This window comes from Erpetoichthys calabaricus, chromosome 9 (assembly GCF_900747795.2).
Source record: "Erpetoichthys calabaricus chromosome 9, fErpCal1.3, whole genome shotgun sequence".
NCBI lineage: Eukaryota > Metazoa > Chordata > Cladistia > Polypteriformes > Polypteridae > Erpetoichthys > Erpetoichthys calabaricus.
In genome coordinates, this window is record NC_041402.2 from 71,016,559 (window position 1) to 71,036,617 (window position 20,059).

Sequence of the window (20,059 nt, forward strand, 5' to 3'; positions counted from 1 at the left end):
TGTCCTAATGGGATAAAAGGGCAGCATCATGCATTTCCTGGTAATTTGAGTCTGCAGATATAAACAAAGTATTCTCATAGCTGTTGTGGTTAGCAGCTAGGATATATGTTTCGGTTTATATTTGGTGTTTCTGGTGAAAGGACTTTCATTTTTACAGTAGTTAGTGTTTTGGTTTAATGAAAGTTTGAATATACATTCTTTTAACAGCTCTATTGGCTAGTTTTCTCATGGTCTCCTGTAACCTACATCTACATTATCTCATATTAGACATAACAACTCCTTTTGCCTGTGTGTAGCACTTTACATTTTTCTGTATTGAACTACAGTTTCAGTTTATGGTTAAATTAATTACTAAGGCTAGACTTATTATTTTTAAAACACAAAGCAGAGACAATGATTAAAAGAGCTGGAAACATTTGGACAGAACAGTTATAGAAGGGCTCCAAGCACCTAGGGTATGTGAATAATATGAAATACAGGATCATTGCTGCTGTCCTAGCCATCATCCAACATTAATGAAATGCACTCATACAGCACCTCTATAAAACTATATACTGTCAATTATCAGCAGTTGAAGAATAAGCTCACCTTTAACAGACGTGGCAGTCGTAGAAGAGAATTCACTCCAACTTTAAAATACAGGAAATCCAGAGGAATGAGTGAAAGCATATCCATCTGTAATACAGAAGAGTGTTTGCTTACAATGACAAAAAAGTAAGGCAAAACCTTCTCACCCAATGAATTTGTTGAAAAGGACATGACCAATTGTATATTATTTTCAAAACTACAAATGGAAAACATAAAATTAAAAAATAAATGGGACATAAATACTTTGTAACTTCCCTGCTCAGTCATGTGGTACCTTTCTCAGTGAGTATGACAACAGTGCCAATGCCTACAGAAGTAATGATGTTCCTCATGTGTCTCCTAGTCTATGGCCCAAACAGGCAGATACTAGATAGTGTTACCCAAGGTATGCGTAGCTGTACCTTAGAATGTGGATGCACCGTGGGTCATAGACCTTTAAGTGCAATTAGGGTGTAACACCCCCGGGAACTACGATGAGGGAGTGCTGTTTAAAGGTCACCCTTGACCAATAATTGACCACACAGTGAGGCAACAATGGTGCTTCTTGCCAGGGGTAGACATCACTTAAATGGTGATAGGTACAAAAGTTCTATAGTGGGAAAAAGGGTGGTGTAATTACCAAGTCCTTGAAAATTACAAATAGAAATGTAAAAGATGAGAAGCAGGCAAACAGTGCCCATTGTTAGTTTCAGATGTTATATTTTTAACACCATCGTAAAGCAGTCCAGAAATTGTTTTTTGTTACTGATTTAAATGAAGCCTTTTCTCTTACATGTTTTGTTATCTGGTGATAATAGACTTCACAATCAACACAATCAAGGCTAGTACAGGTAACACCATAGCAATACTTTGCAGAAGACTATTGGGATTAAAACAGGCCTTACCTTGAATTTGAAGGATTTCAAATAATTGTCTCTCATTTCTTTTTTGTCAGTCTGAAACAAAATAAAATTTACATTGGTGGAAAATGTACACAATTTTCATGCAAGCATTTATGAAATTATTTTATAACTAGGTTGGGTTACCTGACTTTGCCTGAGAAATTCCATATGACAATGTGTGTCAGTCATAATACCATCAGTTAATCCAGTGTTTGAACTATTATGTAACTAACTACGTGCTTTTCTGTATACAGTCTTTGTAGTTTTTTGTTTTTTTTTTTCTCAAGGGCTAATATTATTGTTAGGCAGTGTGTTATACAACCCTGAGGTTGTGGGTTCAAATCCTGCTAATGAAACTGTGAGACCAAGAGCAAGTTACTTCACCTGCCAGTGCACCAACTGGGAAAGCAAAAGAAAAGTACCCAATCTCAAAATATTGCAAGTCACCTTGGATAAACACATCAGTCAAATAACAAGTAATAATAATATTATTATTAGGTCACTGCTTAGCTTAAAGATACACTATTGTACATGAGTAAAACATTTCTGCATTAGATCAATTTGCTCTCAGAGCAGCCGAGAGTATTTAAGTTAACAAAATATTTATATTCATAATCTTGACAAAGAGAAAATGCATCAAAAAATAAAAAACATGTTTTGGCTAATTGTGTTTTTTTTTTCTGTAACTTCAACAAATTTCAATCAAATTCATGAGGAATTTTTTTAATTTTGAGGTATTTAGTTTTTCTGCTGTGGGGGAGTTTACCCATAAATATTAATATATCCAAATTTATTAGCATATACAGTACCTAGTGAGTGAGTGACTGGGTAAACTTTACAGTACATAGAGAGAGAGATTTATAAAATGCAAACAGGAATTAAAAAACTGGAAAGGCTTTTTAGTGGAAGGATCAAATTCAGGAAGTGGATGGGTGAAATGTAATTGGCCAGAAAGGTAGTCATAAAAATACATGTATCTGTTCCAGAGACTTATCTGTTAGTATTCAATTAAACTCTTCTTTTGGTTTGAAATAAATTAAATTATTAGATATATCCATCTTGTTTCTGGCTTATGGTTTTAGTGATTGCTCTGGCAGGGAATCTGCATCACATTGGTTGGAAATTGATGATTTTTAGGTATTTTGAAGGTTACATTAGGCCAGTAAATGACGAGTAGCTTGAGCAACCATAAGTCACCAGGGCTGTGAATATAAGGAATTATTTGGATAAGTTATATTTAATCTGGCTAGAAAGTGGGAAATGTAGACTACTTCCATTTGAACAAAGGATACTTTACAGCTTATTCCTTAGCTATCATATATGAAAACTCTGCCCTGAAGTTCCAATTTGGGAGCAGCACATAGTATGAATTAGGGTGCCTGAATTTGTGTGATTGTGATTTAAGTGTTTTCAAGGACCATTTGACCTCACATTATAATTTTATTTTTAAAGATATAGTATATACGAGAACATTATAACCTGGGGCCAAATCTTAACTCCTGACATCAAGTATATAACTCAAGGAAGGGATGAAATCAAACAGTGTTGAGCTAGTGTAATTCATTAGCAGTGTGTATATTTTTTATAAAGAAAATCTGTTTAATTCAGAAGTTTCACGTTAAGGTCCCAATTTGAACGTCATGATGCTACAGTGAGGTGAACTGTTGGTCAAATATGCAAGTAAAAACTTCCCTGTACTTTGTACACATAGCATTAAACTTGAATTTAAACTTGAAATGTTAGTCTGGAGAACATGGAGAGCATCACAGAGGTAGATGAATGGTGAATGATAGGAATAGTAAGCTAAGAAAAAAAGGTAATTGAGTTGAGTTTTGATTTGCAAGATAAAGAAGCTTCATTTTGCCCTTTGACAGACAAGAGCAGACTTTCTTTTTAAACTGTTACAGATTAATTTACTATACATGCACTCATTTTTTCATGCTGTTCATTTAATGTCATGCCAATTCTAGCAGCATGTAGTAAATAACATATATTTTCCAAATGAGCCAAGCTAACAAGATTGTCCTATGGATCCTCATTTTTCTACCTACATATGCTTCACTCGAATTGTTTTCCAAAGAAGGTTAATACACATTCTAAGTTTTTTCAATATGCAAATGCACATATACAATATACAATAAACAGTACAATGATTCGGTAGTTTAGATATGAAAACGCCTCTTGAGTCCTGCATTCAAATCTGCATAGCACAAAGACATGAGAAATGTCATTCCTGGACGCACAATTTGTAGCCTCATATGAATGACTGATCTGTGATGGACTGGGTCTCCATCTGATATGGTTTCTGCCACCAGGATAGGCTTAATTTCTCCAAACTCTTAATTTGTATTTACAAAATGAATACGTCCATGGAAAGTGTGTTTTAATATAACAATATAATCTCAATAATTTAAGTTACACAGAATATTTTATTCTACCCTTCTTTGCTCAATTTAGTATAACATTTTGGAGAGCCAGAGCCTGTCCTCAAACCCTATAATACAAGGCAGGCACTCCTTGGCAGGACATGATGTGGATATTTTATTAAGATAGTAAAATATATCTGACTATCAAGGTTTTTAATCCGGTCTTTGCTCTTTTAAGAATGTTGGTTCTCGCACTCAGATATCAACAAATGGGACTGAGTTTGTTCTCATATTTAATTCTATTACGTTGTATTTTAGCTGTCATTTTTTGCTTTATATAGCATTCTCGATAAAGTCTGTTGCAAAGTTCGAGAGGAATTTTCTATACTCTGAAGCAGTGTTCTTACATGTTTGCTCTTCTTTGACATTTTAGCTGGTTTAGGTGTTACTTGCTCTGTCAGTAATGACCTAATGTCCGCAGTACTTTGAGCTTGTTTTGAATTTCTTCTAAACAACTGGACACAGATGTGGAACTTCTTATGAAAGGATCTGTGGAATTATTTATTGGAAAGAAACAACTTATGAATATGGAATTAAAAAAACCTTAAAACAGAATGAAAAGAAAGTGAATTGTCAAGGAACAATGTTTAGTTTTGTTTAAATAAATATTTTATTTTATCTTTCTCTTTTTTCTCTTTTCTACATTAATTACCAAATTTCAGTCCCAGTTACAACTGTTAAGGTTCAGCCAGTGTTACTTCCCTGGCTTAAGTTTATTTTTGGTATATTTATTGTTTTTCTTATTATTTGTTTTCATATTTCATTATTTCTGTTTTTTTATTTTGTTTTATGTAAAATAATGTTCTTGATTATGTTTTCTTTAATTAGTTAATGCATAACTATTATGTTTCTGTATTTTATATTATGTTAGATTATGTCCCTTGTATTTTGTGGGTTGTACCCCAAGGGGCAGGGCCACCGTAATGTCACCTTTCCTGATTACTTAGGTCAGAGCAGAGGAAGTCCAGGAATGGTGCATTAGGATTGTGAAGGTGTATTAAAAGTACTGCTTTCTGTTTGGAATTTCAGACTGTGTATTGGGACTTGTTTGCTGTGGATAGCCTGTTAGGCAACTCCATTTTGCTCTTTTGAGCTTTTTTTTATATTTTCCTTTTTTTTCCTAATTAAACACTCATTTATAAGATTCCTTTGCCCGTTTATCTCTTCGAGCCAAAACTTTTTTTATGGTTTCCTCTCCTTTGGGTGACATTATAGATATTATAGATCGGTTAAAGGCATTTTTGAACTTTAAAGTCAGTTTCCCCATTTCTAGCCCTGGTAGGCTGCAGTATTAGGCAGCACTGTAGGAGCTAGCTGGATTGGTGTGAGATTAATTTGCATTGACCAATAAAAATCCTGGCCTACTCTGGTGCACTTTTATAAAGGCCTTACATCATTTTTACTAAGGTCTTACCTTCATTTCAGAACAGCATTTTTCAAATTGAAACAGCTATTTCTGGCACTATTGAGTTTTTCTCAGAAAAGGGACACAAATCTTACAAAAGAGTGCAACTGGTGCAAGAAATGTAATGAAGTAGCTATACAGTCACACTGTGTATATTTTTTATAACCACCTCACAAGATATTGGCAACTGAAAAGAGTGCACTGGGAGATCCATTTCACAGGCACATAGGATTCATACTATCCATATTACTAACCGAGAATGCTAAACCGGATGGATGCAGGGACATCCGGCCATGGGCCGTAGCCGCAAAAAGACGTACTGCGCAGGCGCCCCAAGAAATGAGGGGCCGCGAGAGGCGGACAAGACCACAGAAAAAAGGAGTCAAAGAAATGAGGCGCCAAGAGCACAGAAAAGAGGGGCCGCGAGAGGCGGACAAGACCACAGAAAAAAGGAGTCAAAGAAATGAGGCGCCAAGAGCACAGAAAAAAGGAAAAAGCACAGAAAAAAGTAGTCAAAAGCAGGCGCCGCATGAAACCCATTGCACACGAAACTAGCACACAAAAAAAAAGAAGACGCTCGCGCACAACAGCAAGGCACCCCCCCCCCCCCCTACAGGCACCGGACGGGACACACACCAAGAGGGGGATTTAACAAGCCCCTGGAACACAAAAAAAAAGAACACAAAACCACCCCACACACCCTACAAGCAACGGACGGGACACACACAAAGAGGGGAATTCAACAAGCCCCTGGAACACAAAAAGAAAGAAGACGCTCGCGCAACAAAAATCATCACCCCCCCCCCATCAATAAGAAGTGACACCCAAAGCCACATATCTAAAGGAAACGTCCATATTACACATACGTCATCTCAACACCTTCACACTAGGCAGCATAGGTGGATCTCCTTACAATAAAGCACTATTAACCGTTCAACTGCAGAAAAGGCTCCATATTAACAGTGAGTGCGATCCTCCTTATTACTTATCCATATTTCGCATGCTGAGGAACAAACAAGACATGAATACACGGTCACGGGTACAAAACGATTCGGATCGGATAACGGGACCCAAACACACGAACACGAATGAAACAAGAAAATACATGGCGGCGCATACAACGCGCAAAGGAAACTCCGGGAGAAAAAATGTCTCGGATCAAAAAACGCAAAGCTCAAGTGACCCCGTTACAGACACGTGCCCAAATGGACAGACACAATGAACGTAGACGCATACAGCGCGCGTCTCAAAGTGCTACATCGAAACAAGCACGATTTCAAAAGAAAGAGCTCGCGTCTCAGACATACAAAAAAGGGAGCGAAGAGACAGAATAAATGAACGCAGACGTGTACAACGCGCATATGACCTGCCACAAAACAAGCAAGTAAGACTCCAAAACCAGAGAACTCAACTGACCGACATACAAAAGTAAAAAATAGCGCGTCACAAATAATGGACATGTAACAACGCGGCACTCAAACGCCACAAGCAAAACATGCCCGTCGTGGACATCAACACCAGACACCTGCTAAACGATTACGACAGTTGGCTGACAACGCCTTCAATAGTGAGTCCACTATTGAGGAAAATTCATTGGGATTAATGAATGTCATTTGCAATCATTGTCATTCACTTAACTTCCCAGAAGAAACAACTGGCAATACAAATAATGAATTTACACGTTGTTGTCAAAAGGGGCAGATTAGACTGCCTCCTTTACATTCATATCCTGAATATCTACAGAAGCTTCTAACTAACGATGTGCCTGAAAGTAAAAACTTTATGAACTGCATTAGATCCTACAATAGTTCATTTGCTTTTACATCTACCGGAGTACATATCAGGCCACCAAGAGGCAATGGCCCATACTGCTTTCGCATATGTGATTAACACAACGCACTATATGGATGGATGGACTATATTATGTCCAAAAAATATTAATGTTAATCACATTAATAACCAGGTCATTTCATTACTTCCTGGAGAGACACGGCTCTTTCTAAGCTCTGACAAAGTTGACTCTTATGACGACAATAAACATCTGAATTTCCCCTTAGAATATTTGAACACTATTAACCCGGACGGATGACCACAACACAACCTTACCCTTAAAAACGGAACAATAATCATGCTATTAAGAAACCTTAACACTAAACAGGGTTTATGCAATGGCACACGTTTAGTCATCAACACCATGACACACAATGTTATTCAAGCAACAGTTCTTACAAAATCACATGCTAACAATACTGTTCTCATTCCTAGAATTGACCTTACGAGTTCTGACCTGGATTTACCTTTTACATTGAAACGCCGACAGTTCCCCATTAAACCTGCATTTGCCATGACCATCAACAAATCACAAGGACAAGCCATGGACAAGGTTGGCATCTACCTCTCTGAACCCGTTTTTGGACATGGACAACTTTATGTTGCCTTCTCACGTGTTCGACGTTCATCTGATGTTAAAGTTAAAGTTATAAATGATCCATGCCAAGGAAGACTCATTCAAAGACAAGACACCATCTTTACTACTAATGTTGTATACAAAGAAATATTCCAATAAAACATTACTCTATGCCAAACACTCTATTTTTTATTTATATAGGCATCATCCAAACCTACACACTATTCTATTTCTAATTCATACATCTCACTCTTTGTCATGCCCCAACGCCAGGGGTTGGCGAGCGAAGCGAGCAGGGGGCGGAGCCCCCTAGTCATGTATATAAAGTACAGTGAAATTCTTAATGAACATAACACTACTCTCTGGAACCATGATTAGTGACTATAACTACATTACCTCGAAAATTCTGTCTTCCTTGCCTTATTAATCGTTCCTCCTCCACATTATACGACTCTTCAATTCCACCCATTGGGGGGTAAACGTTAAAATTATACAAAATTATTGTCTGTTATACCTGCATTTTTATCACTCTTTAATTTAATAGTTTTTTATCAATATGCTCCTGCTGGAGTGTGTGAATTTCCCCTTGGGATTAATAAAGTATCTATCTATCTATCTATCTATCTATCTATCTATCTATCTATCTATCTATCTATCTATCTATCTATCTATCTATCTATCTATCTATCTATCTATCTATCTATCTATCTATCTATCTATCTATCTATCTATCTATCTATCTATCTATCTATCAAAAAGTTTGTATTCTTTACTGTGTTAATGCAGTACTGTCACCAATTCATTTTGTCACTTGCTTATCTTCTTTAGGGTTGCAGGGTCTCTGTGGTTATTTTGGCACTACAACGTGCAAAGGGGAAAGAAACAATGGAGGGGGGGCTAGTCCATTACAGGGCTCATTCGCACAAACATGCACACTCACTTGCTCAATTTCTATCACCTGAGTGCTGTTGCATGTTTACTCAACTTCTTATTATAATCCGCTTATCTGTCCAAACATTCCTCAGTGGTAATGCTCTCCTTGTTTTCTCTTTTCTTTCTGACCACTAACTGTATATCACTTTGTATATAAAACCTCTTGGCCTTCCTTTATCATTTTAAACCTGACTGTTTCATGATCAGACTTTACTGAAGACTGTGGAAGTCTGCATGTGCTGTTGGTGCTTGTTTGGGTTTTGTTATGGAGCTTGGCTTCTTTCTAGAGCGCTAGGACGTGTGTGCAAGCTGTTTGGCAATTCTTAATTTGTCAAGTGTGGGCATTCCCTATTAGGGACTCCTTTCATCTTCATTGTTAGCCAGATTTGCTCCACTGTTTTCTGTGATGGTGACCTGAGAAAAAATAGTACAGTACATGAAGGGAAAATACTGGAATAATTTTCTAGAAGAAAATCCCAGACAAGATGATGCATGCCAATAATTAAGATCTATTGCATATAAACCACAGCACTGTCTTGCTTAAAGAACATAAAAGTGCTCCTTTTTTGATGTGGTAAAGAGGCCTTTTTGATTCTATTGTCTTGTGAATACACAGTCAAGGAGTGTCCTCTTTTTTGGCTTCAGATAACACTTTCTGAATCACATTGCTTGGGACTGGCTGATTTTAAACCTCTTTGTAATGGATAATTAATGGAGGTGCTCAGTAAAAGGAACACTGAATCAGTAATGCTCTCAGCAATGCATATTCCGTGAGACTGCCACATTGTTGCCTTTGCTTTTTGAAAGTTAACCACAGAGAAAGGGTTAAAGTCACAAATACTCACAATAATGTCTCCGCTCCGCACAAACTGCAGACGTGTCTGAAAGAGGAACATATCGATGATGTAGATGAAGTCGCACAGGTAGTCCACAACCAGCCAGATGTAGATATTATCAGGGGTCTGGTAGGGGTAAGTGCACCTTACGGGGATCAACCACACATTCCAATTCCAGGCCAAAGTCACAAGGAAAAGCCACAGGACATAAATGAGATCTGAGGAAGACAGGAAAATAAGTAGCTTGGCACAGAAATCCTTTGCAAGAACTTATGCAATAAATATTGTGAAGCACTATGAAACCACAAATGCTCCAGAATCCAACTTTATCTTGAAAATTTCATAGGTAACTCTAGTATTACATACAGTAACTGCTATCTGTTTTAGTATTGTAAATGCTGCAACACAACCCTGCCTGCTTGATGGTGCTGAACAACTGAGGATGGAGTTTGTAGAGTTTTAATGTAAGCCCATTTGAATGATGCTTATACTTTGATTTAATTAGTGTTTAGCAGAGCATTTAAAGTCCTATTTAATTTTACTTTGCCATATTTTGTGTGTCCTATTCTATGTCAGTTTGAGGATTATTATTTTTATTATTGTTGCTGGATTATTTTTTATATGTATTAGTTTATCATTTTTACCCTCTTCCTCCTCCAATGTTTACGTGTGAATGCATATTACATTGTATATATTCTGATTATGCGATTTTTGTAAAATTTTATTAATTTCTGGAATCCATGTTAGGTGTCACGGGTGGCACGGTGGCGCAGTGGTAGCGCTGCTGCCTCGCAGTTAGGAGACCCGGGTTCGCTTCCCGGGTCCACCCTGCGTGGAGTTTGCATGTTCTCCCCGTGTCTGCGTGGGTTTCCTCCGGGCGCTCCGGTTTCCTCCCACAGTCCAAAGACATGCAGGTTAGGTGGATTGGTGATACTAAATTGGCCCTAGTGTGTGCTTGGTGTGTGTCTGTGTGTGTGCATGCCCTGCGGTGGGTTGGCACCCTGCCCGGGATTGGTTCCCTGCCTTGTGCCCTGTGTTGGCTGGGATTGGCTCCAGCAGACCCCCGTGACCCTGTGTTCGGATTCAGCGGGTTGGAAAATGGATGGATGGATGTTAGGTGTCAGTCACAACCGAAGTCTGTTAAAAATGTGAAGTTTGCACCATGGCCTTTACTTGCAGGACAGAGTTTATACAAGCATATGGGATGACTTTCACGTTAAAAATCTGAATTGTTTTAATGTCTGTTTTGCTTTTTGTTGTTTTAGAGTTAATCTTCTTTAATGGTTTTATATTTTTTCCCAAAATTAAACCATTTTTTTCCATTGCTCAGAAAATGTAATGTATTGTGAAGTCTGTATACTTATAGGTAATATATGTGAATTAAAAGTATCGTCTCATGCCTAATATAGATAAGTCTTGTGGTTGGGCGGGGATATGGGAGTTTTCCTCAGACAGCATTATTCAATGTGATGGCTCTGCCTAGAAGGTTTAACATATTGAAAGGGCTAGCTCTGTTAAGTCGCATGAACCTGGAGTAATACTCTGTGGGCAAGATGAAAAATTGGGAACCGATTAATGAGAAACTGACAAATAGAATTACCAGATGTGATCTGGAACTATTTTGTGCTGTAGCTACATTTCTGTTATGTCTTGTATTAAATGACCTCTTTCCACCACCTTGGCTCTATATATGAATACTATCACATGGGATATATACAACATCTGGATATAAGTAGGTAAAGGGTATCATAGCTGTCACCCTTTTAAACTCTGAGGCTTTGCAACTTTCAGATTGATAAATTCGAATTTAATCCTTCGTCTTTTATTTTTGTATACTGTAGGTGATTATACCATAAAGATAAAATGTTATCATTCTTGTAGGATAAAAGTTACAAAGTGTGTAAACAAAAACTGATGACTTACTGGTAAATGGGTCAATGCTATCAGGGAAACTCCATTTCTTCAATCGTCTCATCCAGGGCATGGTCTTGAACTTGCAGCACATCATTTGACAGTAATGTTCTTCCTCCTTTGGTGCTATTTTTCCCTCCTGTGGTTTTGGCTCCTCTGTCAGTGGAGGTGCAGGAGCAGGAGCAGAAGGGGCTGGCTTTGCTGGAGCTACAAAATAGCAGTAAGAGATTCATGTGAAGGACACAGCTTCAAGAATAAAGGGAAAATATTCCCCCTAAACAGGCGTTTTCACACCAAATTTAATGTCTTGGGAGAATTTGGCAGGTGTGCACATGAAGAAACTGTCCATCCTGTTACAGCTATACATTGTTTTGTGATATGCAATATGGCATTTGCTTAGATGCTTTTCCCATTATTACAAAATTGATCACATAAAATGTGCTATTGTGATGGTGCAGTGTTGCACTGTTTGAACTTCTACATGACCTGGCTGTCATTTCTGATTCTTTCTCATTTCCTTCCAAAAGACAGCATGCGAAATGGAAGCTACATAAGATCATCTACTCACATGCTGAGGGGCTTTCATCTTCTGAGGAGGACTCGGGGTCTATCAGTTTTTCCTTCACTTTTTCTGTCCTATCCTTGAACAGTCTGACAAGCTCCTGAAGGCGCTCAGTAACAATTGCACTGGATTGGCTGGTCACAGATGGTGGTCGTTCTTTGTCCCTACAAATCAAAAGCATTCAGTATTTTGCATGTTACACTCAGAAAGCTATTTAATCATGTAAATAGTAAATAACAGAGAATGGTTCTCTAATGGTTCTCTATTTATCTACAATTGTAAAGCAAACCAAAAAGATTCTAAAACCTCATGGCCACTTTTACTCAATGGTTAGGATAAGAGGACATTCAATATGTAGTAGATGTGTGAATTGGTTATAGACAGGGAAATGAGACAAATCAAGTAACCCATAATTTATAGCTGGTGATTCTACAGCCAGTAAAGCATATTTTAATGCTTTTTTGTGCTGTTACCAAAATGAATGATATATAGTAAACAAACAAACATAATTTTGTCAAAATGAAGTAATTTACAAAAGCAATCCTTATAATTATCTGAGTATAAATGTGTAAGCATATACAATGCAGTGAAGCCATCAGTTTTGCTCAGATGGAGAAGTTGCTTGTGTGTCCAGCCCTCAGTGGCGCTACTGATGACCAGGAAAGATGAGAAGTAGCAGTCTCTATAGCCGAGCTGGCTCTCAGTTACAGCATACTATTTATACTGTGTTTGAGGATCTAACTTGTATAATGATAGAAAACGATCATTGCTATAATTCAAGTACATGATAAGCTAAAGCTTTTCTCACAGCATCATAATATTACTAACACTGATTATATACCATCAACAAGTCCAAATGGACACAGACATACCATACAAACTCCACATGACAGTATAGCAGGCTGAATATCAATCTTTAGTCTACTGGAGCTTTAAGGCATGACTGTGAGCAATGGAGCCACTCCTTGGTTAAACTCAAATCACCTTTCCACTTTAGAAAACACAGTAATTTACCTTTCAGTGCAGCTGACACATTGAAGATCTCTGACTAAATGCTCTTTGTAAGTCTTCTTGGCCTAAGTTCTCTGGAGAAAATACTTAATTGGCTAGACATACTTCTTCTAGAATTGCATATTGGAGAACAAGAGTGCCTCAGTTTTTTAAAGGTGTGGTTCTATCAATTAAACAAGAACTGGCATGTGACTTTCAGTATGAATTGTTATCTTTCAGTGGTGCCCTCTCCACTGTCTATTATTCTGTATTGTTTTTTTCTGCACTCACCCGTCATCAGTTTGCAGGCTGGACTGACTAGGCCAAGCACAGACTGGTGTCTCACCATCGTCAGTACTGTCACCTTGTGAATAGAGCTTCTTCCTATGGAGGGCCAAAAATTAAAAAATAAAGAGGTTTTGCAACAGCACAGAAAAAGGTCACTGCTGAAACACAGATGAACAATTAATAAAATGCTAATAGCCAATAAAGTACGCATTAAATGTACTATATATTTAATCCATGAAAATACACCAGATATATTAAAAATGTCCATTTATTGTCAGGCAGATCAGATTAGATGAATATAGCTAGCAATGCTTCAGTGTTCCTAATGAGCTACAATCTCACCTTTAACCTGTAATTTCACGGCAGCTGAGAAACCCGAAAGTAAATTTGGGTTTTAAAGAGTTGAGCAAAATTAAGCATTTTAAATATTAGAATTGGCACTATAAGGCATTAAGTAATTAAAATGTATTAGAAATGTAGTAATAGTAGTAGTAGTGTTAATTCGAAGTTGACTTTGATTTACTTTATCCAAAACCCACTATTGGCAACTTGGGAAGGTGTAGGATGGTGGCAAAAGTAACGTAATAAAAGAAAAGCCTGATGAGAATTTACACACAAAATGGTCAGTTAGGTGTAGTGCCACATTGTCAAACCATCATCATCATCATTAAAGGCCATTTTCCACGTGTACCAAGGTTGTTCAGTAACACCCTAAAATCAGGATGCTGATATAAAGAAACAGATTACAAATACTTATTGAGGACTGTGTTAGTCCTTACTGAGGGGGTTATTTTATTAACATAATGTGGATTTTTATTATGTACTGATTAAAGTGGCCCTGATCCTTGGTTGTTTTCATTCCAGCTGTGTCCACCATCATGGAAGAATTCTCACATTGCTTTATGGTTAAACATGTTCAAAGTGAAACTATATAATCACAAGGGGCTGTTCATCAGGTTGTTTTTTTATTTTATATCACCTTTCTTGGTAAGCAGCAGCTCAACCCCTTTTTCACATACAGAGAGCACAGACAAAACATTAAGGGAGCTTCTTGTTGTTATAAAAGTTGGACTTGACCCTGTCATAAGTGCCAACCATGTTGTATTTTTGCTTAGCACATTAAGTGTACCAAATGACAGCATAAAGGAGTGTTTGGTGTTAAGAGGCTTGACAGGGAAAGCAAGTTGTGTAACTTCGACCTTCATCAGTATGACTGGGTGTGTTTGTGCCTGGAATTCTATATATTGATAGCAGAAGTCTGTCTGCACTGAGAAGAAAATTGAATCAACAGGTGTGTATGTTTTATTATCGGCTCCTCACATGATGTATTTCTTGGTAGAATATCAAAACAATTAAAATAATTATTTCTATAAAATAAATTTGTCAGTTATTAAAGACATAATGGCTTACTGGGAGTTGGGCCGAGAGATGGTTGCTCATAATGTTTCTTCTTTCCTAAGGCCTTTTCTAATGTGTCTGTACTTGTGACTTGTAAGAGAGTACGTTTAGAGATAATTTAATTTCTTTTAATTGGATAAATTCAAGTTTAGTAATACATTTGGGCGTTGGTTTGTTTTATAATCTCCTCAAACTCATGGTATCATATGTTCAATATACTGCATGCCGCACCTGTGTGATGTAAACAAAACCAGACTACTGAAATGATGACATTAGTGGGAAAACGTAAGCAAAATGAGAAGGAGAAGATGGATTCTTCCTATATTGTAGTTTAGAAATTCATCAGTCTGTGTTCTTTATGGGTTCTAATAGATCACATGTGGATAAATACAGAGGAACAGAAAGAAAGAAAGAAAGCTTTGAGTTATGAATTGAACTTTATTAATCAATAAACAACAAATAGTTTACATTATCAGTAAACATTAGTAAAGAAAACAAAGAAAAACCCAACTCACCCCAAAAAGAAAACAATACCCAATTCACATTTCAAATAAGAAAAATTATGTTTACAAATTGCCTCATGAACATACCATCTTTTTACAAAAGAATTCACTTTTGTGGTCATTTTGTAGAATTTATATTCTAAATACACTCTGGCTTTCACAAGTCCCTGAAATATCGTCATCGTGTTACATTGTCTATCTGACTTGAATTTCTCTCTTCTTGATTTATAAATGGCCACCTTGGACTGTCCAATGAGGAAATTCCCAAACTGATATTCATCCTGATTACACTTATTCCTGGTAACACCAATCACAATAAATACACAATCATTAAAAGGCAAGCTAAGAACACTAAAAACAGAGTTCATTTAAAAGAGATCTAAGTCTAGTACAGAAAAGAAAACAGTGAAAGACTCCAGAAGAGTCAGCCAGTGAGACATAAGAATCAACAGCAATGATGCCGTGCAGCACACGCCATTGCAAATCACCAGTTCTTTTGTTCAATGGTGGTCTATACAAGTTCCACCAAGCTGGCCCTGGTGTCTCTGCCCCCCAAGTCTGTTCCTCCAGGGTTTTGTATAGCACCTTTCACAGAAAACATCCACCCTGATTCACTTTAACATAAACAGTAAATGTGTAGACTCTTTTTTAAAATTAGAAGGAGCAGCTGGCTAAGAGTCATTCATTGAATACATTCTACATCCTTAAATGGCTCATATTGTTTATCATTTTTATTTTAACTTTCTTTGCACAGCTTCATAATATGTCTGTTCACAAAAATATGTTTATTTACAACTCCTGATCTCAGAGTATACTCCATGCCAATGCATTAAATGTGTTTTGTTTTTTTTTGTGGAGGTCAGACAGACTTTTTAGAGGTTTCATTGTGACAAATTGTATGGCACCGGAGGTTTCAATTTATGTGCAAGTTAATGGGCCACCAGACTTAGCAGTGGCGTCAAAACAAAAGGAAAATGCAACTTCCTTCCTGCAATCCCACATCTGGGATAACAGTAGACTGCATTTCTTGGCCCTAATCTTGATTGTGCATCCATGACATGTTACTATTTGCGAAAGACATTTCCTAAGTCTTCTACAGACATGCTGCAGCAGCATTGCTCTTATACTTGCTAGCACAACTGGGCAGAAGATACAGGAGCTTACAGGGTCAGCGGTGCTGGATGGGGTAAGGTGTAGATTTGTCCCTTTATCTTTTTTGAGTCAGTATATGTATAAAGGCTGAACACTTTCCTTGAAAATGACATATGATTTACGTTATGAAAGCCTTTAGAAAAGTGCTGGTGTCCAGGAAGTGGATTGCTAATTACCCTGATTTGGAAGGGCAGGCGGAGGATACTGTGCTGTTTGGAAAATAGACAGCTCTCATATGTTCATCTTTATTCTTTGAAGACACTGCTAATGCATTAAGGAACCCAGCAATGTTTTGGAGTAAGCAGTGACATCCAAATTGTGCCTTATACTTCCTAGACAGCTCCAGATACAGGAAGCTCAGAAGCATTTTATGTTCAGGGATGTTAGGGCTACTTGGACAGCCAAGTAAGGTAACTGTAGACCATGGCATGACCTCACTGATGCCTATTAACGGTGTGACAGACGGCTTTGAGTTTAGAGTTGGATTACTCTGGCTACTTGGGATGAGAATACACATCTGCAGAAAACTCACTAAAATACTGGCAATGAATAGCAGCACCAATAAAAAGACAGCACCCACAGGGTCTCTCTTGAAAAAAATTCCTCCATACTGTACACTTTAAACGTTCAGGACACAACCAAAAACACAAATGAAGCAATATTGTGCTGGCTAGCAAAAGTTATTGAATTTGTTAAGGCAACATTAACGATAATATTTCAAAATGGTTATCTTAAGAATCACGTTCAATTTGATAAAGTTCAGTATTGTGGATATGTGTAACAGGGGGGCTTTGGGGTGACTTTTCTGTCATAGATGGTTTATCCATTGTAACCACAGTCTTGCTATCGGTTGTAAAACATTGACACGTGTATCGTTGATCTTTAAATCACTGCCCCTACTTTGAACTCAACCTTTATGAGGTGTTGGATTGGTTAAGAAATGTCACACTCCATCTAATTCCCACCCACATTTAAGCATGGGTGTTTCCATATGTGTAATATACGTGAATAGAATACAGTATACAGTAATCCCTCCTCCATCGCGGGGGTTGCATTCCAGAGCCACCCGCGAAATAAGAAAATCCGCGAAGTAGAAACCATATATTTATATGGTTATTTTTATATTGTCATGCTTGGGTCACAGATTTGCGCAGAAACACAGGAGGTTGTAGAGAGACAGGAACGTTATTCAAACACTGCAAACAAACATTTGTCTCTTTTTCAAAAGTTTAAACTGTGCTCCATGACAAGACAGAGATGACAGTTCTGTCTCACAATTAAAAGAATGCAAACATATCTTCCTTTTCAAAGGAGTGCGCGTCAGGAGAGAGAGAGAGAGAGAACAAAGCAAGCAGTCAAAAATCAATAGGGCTGTTTGGCTTTTAAGTATGCGAAGCACCGCCGGTACAAAGCTGTTGAAGGCGGCAGCTCACACCCCCTCCGTCAGGAGCAGGGAGAGAGAGAGAGAGAGACAGAGAAAAACAAACTGAAAAATCAATACGTGCCCTTTGAGCTTTTAAGTATGCGAAGCACCGTGCAGCATGTCGCTTCACGAAGCAGCTGCACACAGCAGGTAGCAATGTGAAGATAATCTTTCAGCATTTTTAGACGAGCGTCCGTATCGTCTAGGTGTGCGAACAGCCCCCCTGCTCACACCCCCTACGTCAGGATCAGAGAAAGTCAGCGCAAGAGAGAGAGAAAAGTACGTTGGGTAGTTTCTCAGCCATCTGCCAATAGCGTTCCTTGTATGAAATCAACTGGGCAAACCAACTGAGGAAGCATGTACCAGAAATTAAAAGACCCATTGTCCTCAGAAATCCACGAACCAGCAAAAAATCCGCGATACATATTTAAATATGCTTACATATAAAATCCGCAATAGAGTGAAGCCGCGAAAGGCGAAGCGCGATATAGCGAGGGATCATTGTATGCCTTTCTGGGCCATTGAGGTTACAGTTGACTAAATAAGATGTGGAGACAATTATGAGCAGAATAAGACAAAAATAATAAGTAAGCAATAAATAAGTAACACATAAACATAAAGTGATACATGGAAAAACTAAGAACATATACAGTATATTGTATACACTATTTATACAATATACAGTATATACACTACAGTAGTATAGCAAAATGTTCTATATATAGAAAAATGGCCACTTATTAAACTTTGCACAATGCTGCAATGGCAAGTCTGTCTGTTTCAATCACATTATGCACTGATGTCTTTCTTTGTGTTTCGTTTCCTCTGTTCATCGGACATTGTCGCCCTCTTGTGGACACAAGGCCACATTAGGTCTGGGCATGGACGCAGCACGTTTTATAACTCTAGATATACAGGGTGTCCCAAAAATGTATACACACATGTAAACAAAAGTTTACTAAGACAACAGTGCACCTGGTGCCGTTAATTTGAACTTGCTTCAGGAATCCAACATGCCACACATTCGACAAGAGTTTGGCAATGAGGACCGGTTTTATCTCCGGCAGGATGGAGCACTTTTCCACTTACCATCCTGATGTAGGAGCCTATCTTTTGAAAATCTGCCAGACAAATGGATTGGGCAAAGAGGTAACCATCACATTCATCAGACCTTTTTATTCCAGTGGGTTCATGTCAACGATAATGTGTATCTCACAAAACCGAAAAAATTGATAAATTGAAAACAATGACAGAGAATGCACCCAAATACCAAATTAAAAGATTTGAGATGTCTGCAAATCCATTGGTCTGCATTATCAGCAGTGCCTGGACTAGAGCAGTCAATAGTTCGAACACTTGTGATAACTGATTGTGCATTTGTCTTCTTTAAATTGAATTCTAAAACTTAGATGTATCTTAATAAACCTTTTATTTATAATCATTCAAAGTGCGGGACACTTTGTGACACCTGTAGATAGATAGATAGATAGATAGATAGATAGATAGATAGATAGATAGATAGATAGATAGATAGATAGATAGATAGATAGATAGATAGATAGATAGATAGATGGTGTGCCAAAAAGAAGTACCACATTGCAAACATTTATTCTACAAAAACGCTACAAGATAAAATAAATTTCATTGTGACACAAGAAAGAGTAAACAAAATAGATTTTTTTCACTGTGTTCTAAAAATTATGTCTTCAAGGTGGTGGCTATTGTTAGCAATACTGTACACTCTTCGAGATGATTTCTGAACGCTCTCTTGACTCATTCAGCCATTTCAAAGGGAATAGCGGCCTTGAGGGCTTCATGGTTTTGAGGTCGGTGTGTGTATATCTTCGACTTGAGATAGTCCCACAAGAAGAAATCGCATGGAGCGAGATCAGGCGAATGTGAAGGCCACCGGACATCGTCACTGTTTAGACTCCTAACTTAGGAGGAATGCTGAAGTGCGTTTGGAAGGACGTGTTGCTTCAACAGTGAAAGCACGGTGCACAACTGACCAAGGCATGCTGAAAACTACAAGGGATCGCCTATTAAAAGGACCTCCACCCCAGTCCCCTCAGCTGCCTCAACCTCGCTCAATGACCTTGAAAAATGTGGCACTTCATTTTGGCTCACCCTGCATATATATATATATATATACAAATAAATAAATATATATATATATATATATATATACACACAGTATATGATGCAAGCAACATGATGGTGCAACGAGTAGTGCTGTCACTTCAAGGATTCAATGTCCTAGGTGCAAATCCCACACCTGGTGATAGTTTTTTAAGTTGGGGTTTCTTCAAACAAACACAGAGACATGCAGGTTAGATTGATTTTTAGTTCCAAATGG

At 37.8% G+C, this 20,059-nt stretch overlaps 1 protein-coding gene across 1 annotated transcript in view; it reads right to left on the reverse strand.

Annotated features, from left to right (window-relative positions):
* Window positions 1-20,059, reverse strand: part of LOC114657804 (cyclic nucleotide-gated cation channel beta-1-like) — a 123,980-nt gene that overhangs the window by 38,744 nt on the left and 65,177 nt on the right. The window contains exons 4-9 of the mRNA XM_028809709.2: window positions 13,231-13,323; window positions 11,956-12,113; window positions 11,400-11,594; window positions 9,486-9,694; window positions 1,473-1,523; window positions 589-675 (exon numbers count right to left, since the gene is read on the reverse strand). Of these exons, the coding sequence (XP_028665542.1) occupies window positions 589-675; window positions 1,473-1,523; window positions 9,486-9,694; window positions 11,400-11,594; window positions 11,956-12,113; window positions 13,231-13,323 (793 nt within the window). The remainder of the gene's footprint in view (window positions 1-588; window positions 676-1,472; window positions 1,524-9,485; window positions 9,695-11,399; window positions 11,595-11,955; window positions 12,114-13,230; window positions 13,324-20,059) is intronic.